The sequence below is a fragment of the Mandrillus leucophaeus genome, unplaced genomic scaffold (genome assembly GCF_000951045.1).
Source record: "Mandrillus leucophaeus isolate KB7577 unplaced genomic scaffold, Mleu.le_1.0 Scaffold301, whole genome shotgun sequence".
Classification (NCBI taxonomy): Eukaryota; Metazoa; Chordata; class Mammalia; order Primates; family Cercopithecidae; genus Mandrillus; species Mandrillus leucophaeus.
Genome location: NW_012103155.1, coordinates 3,092,343 through 3,095,764, shown reverse-complemented (window position 1 = coordinate 3,095,764; position 3,422 = coordinate 3,092,343). Strand labels below are relative to the sequence as shown.

General features: G+C 32.2%; 1 protein-coding gene across 3 annotated transcripts in view; it reads left to right on the top strand.

Moving 5' to 3' along the window:
- Window positions 1–1,233, top strand: part of GAB1 (GRB2-associated binding protein 1) — a 128,841-nt gene extending 127,608 nt beyond the window's left edge. For all 3 annotated transcript variants that reach the window (XM_011987158.1, XM_011987157.1, XM_011987159.1), the window contains one exon: window positions 117–1,233. In XM_011987158.1, coding sequence (XP_011842548.1) covers window positions 117–275 — 159 coding nt within the window. In that variant the 3' untranslated portion in view covers window positions 276–1,233. The remainder of the gene's footprint in view (window positions 1–116) is intronic.
- Window positions 1,234–3,422: the final 2,189 nt, after the last annotated feature.

Here is a 3,422-nt window from a genome sequence, read left to right as displayed (position 1 = left end):
AAAAAAAAAAAAAAAAAAAAAATTCACAGTGCATGTGTGTTTGTGTTTTAAGACTGAGTTGTACTCAGAAACACTCCTTTATATGTTGGACTTTTTGTTTTTTCTTTGTATTTTAGCAAAAGAGCAGTGGCTCAGGCAGCAGTGTAGCAGATGAGAGAGTGGATTATGTTGTTGTTGACCAACAGAAGACCTTGGCCCTAAAGAGTACCCGGGAAGCCTGGACAGATGGGAGACAGTCCACAGAATCAGAAACACCAACAAAGAGTGTGAAATGAAAATATTGCCTTGCCATTTCTGAACAAAAGAAAACTGAATTGTAAAGATAAATCCCTTTTGAAGAATGACTTGACACTTCTACTGTAGGTAGATCCTCAAATGAATAGAGTTGAAGTCAAAGGACCTTTCTGACATAATCAAGCAATTTAGACTTAAGTGGTGCTTTGTGGTATCTGAACAATTCATAACATGTAAATAATGTGGGAAAATAGTATTGTTTAGCTCCCAGAGAAACGTTTGTTCCATAGTTAACACACTCGTAGTATTACTGTATTTATGCACTTTTTCATCTAAAACATTGTTTCAGGTATTCCCAGTGTACCTTACCATAATTCCTTTGGGAGTTCTTGTTTGTTGTCACACTACTTTATATAACAATACTAAGTCAACTAAGCTACTTTTAGATTTGGAAATTGCTGTTTAAACTACAGTCTAACAACATTAAAATGAGAGGTAGATTCACAAGTTAACTTTCTAACTGAAGCTTCAGGTGATAACCATTAGCTTATACTTGGACTCATCATTTGTTGCCTTCCAAAATGCTGAGCATAATGTATATACTGGTGTCAGGACCTAGTTCTCTGGTTAATGTATGTTTAGTTTTTAATGGTGGAACTTTGTTATATTTTGTTAATTACAGTGTTTTTGGTTCATTGAGTGAAGATTCCGCCGGGTGGGATCTTGCACCTTTGAAAGACTGAATAATTACACTACCAAGGAAGCCTGCAAATCATTGATGGCATGCAGTGATGATGTGCTCTTACACTTGTTAACATGTATTAAGTGTTATTTGCAAAAGGTAGATTATGTAACTAATCAGGTACGTACCGGGCAGTGATGTGCTAATCCACTGATCAGGTTTAGACAATGAGCTTTGGTTGTGTTCTTGTTAGTCCTAATACTGGTTTTCAGTTTGGAATTAATAAAGCAGTTGACATTCACTGTTAGTTACAGCAACATACTGTGATTTTTAATTAGATAGTAATTCAGATTTATTACTCTATGAAATTCTGTCTTGACACCATAGTGCCCTTTCTATGATTTTTTTACTTAATATTCTTCTTGGCCTTATATTTAAATCCCTATGCAATTAATATTTTATATCTGCATTTTTAAAAAAAAAAATAGATGTTATATAAGTGATTCTTATATGTAGCACCGGTTGCTTTTCCACTAAAAGAATTACAGATTTTGTGCTGTGATTTATATTCACTGCCCCAATTCAAGAAATATTGGAGCCTTGCTACAATGTGAAATGTTAGCCATGGACTCCTTCCAACCAGATTTCTGAAACCACCAGAGGGATGGTATAATTCTCTCTCACCTATAACATGGTCCTGTGACATAGATATTAAGACCACAAGTTATAGTGAGGCTACAATTATATTCATCTGTCTTGGCTTTCCAACATAATTTAGAAAGCACATATAGTTGTTTTTTAACCAAGTTACATACAATCTCATGTACTGATTTGAGACTTACAACAATTTTTGGAGGGGGCATAGAGAAAGGAGTGCCCACAGTTGAGGCATGAGTCCCTCCATTCAGACCTCTAACTGTTGCCTGAGTACACAGATGTGCCCTGATTTCTGGCCCATTGGCCATAGTACTGTGCCTAATCACTGTAATAGGTTTATTTTCCCAATCCACAAACTAAAAATGTTCATAACAAGATGAATTGTAGACTAGTAACATTTGATGTTAAAACATTTGATGTTAAAACATCAAATGTTATATTTGCTTTAACATTAATTTTTTAAATATTTGCTTTTTTTAAACAAAAACTAAAACCCAGAAGTGAATTTTTAGGTGGATTTTTAAATAAACAAGATTGATTGAGTTTGGTGTGCAAGCTGTTTTATAATGAAACCACAAAATAAAATCTAAAATCACTGAAATGTGCCTAAACTATCAAAACACATGATACAGCTAATGTGTAAAGATACTAAATGCTGTTACTTGGAGGATGAATATATTTAAGACTTAAAACACAATAATAAGTACATGATTCATTCAAAAATAAAAATCTTTACAGCTGCCTATCAGAAGGGTCTAAAGCACTTATGAATGTTTTTAGTCTAATTTATCATTGACTTTTTACAAGTCACCATATTTGAAGATCTATAGCACTCTGATTTTCAGAAAATTTTTCATTCTGAATAATTTTTAAATGGTGATGTATTAGAAAGGCAGTTTGCTTTAGAAAACTAAATCGCATTGAACTTGTATTCAAGAATTAAATTAAAAGTTTCTTACAGAGCAGTATTTTCCAAAAGTTTTTAGCACTAGAATCTTCTTTAGATGAAATTTTATGTATAACCCCAATACATAAAGCCTGAAAACTCAATTTTATCAATATAAATGTATTTTAGGTTCACATTATGCTTATTCATTTTGGCTCATTACTAAGCATAATAAGATTCTGAATTAACACAAATGTGGAGTTATACATAGTTGATGAAACCAGCAGCCAATTTATAGCTGTGCCCTATTTTATATGTATACTTAATCAAGAAAATTTTGATTCACACAAATGTAAGCAAAAATAATAGGTTTTAAACATACATCTCAGGAAATTTTTTAATTAGAGATAGCTAAAGTTATTCAAGATCTATACAAAGATAAATTATCCTGGTAGTGCAAGTTAATACATAAGCAGTCTCCAGTATGGTAAAGTAGGGTATGTAACACATCAGAATGTGCATTTTTATTAAGTTTTAAAATATGTAAGTATAAAAACTAAATTTGAATCAAACCCTTTTAACTCACCTCCAAGAAGCTACACTTTGGCCAGGAATGGGCTAAAAACCACTGGTTCACCATGTGACAGTTATGATGTTGGAGATTGGAAATCTTTCTTCCACATTAGAGTTCTTTACCTTAATTCCTTATTTTGAAAAATTGTAAGATTTTATGAAGGTTTGAATACCAAAGCACAGTTCTGCTTTCAAACATTAAAATTCAAACTTGAAAAAGCTGTTTAACCCATGGAAGATATCATTTAGTAAGATGTAAAAGATTTTTTAAATCTACACTTCAGTTTATACATCTTTATCATTATCAATACTATATAAGTTACTGTGAGCATTTTAGAGAATTCCATAAAGGTACTATGAGTGTGTCTGTATGTGTGTGTATATATAGCA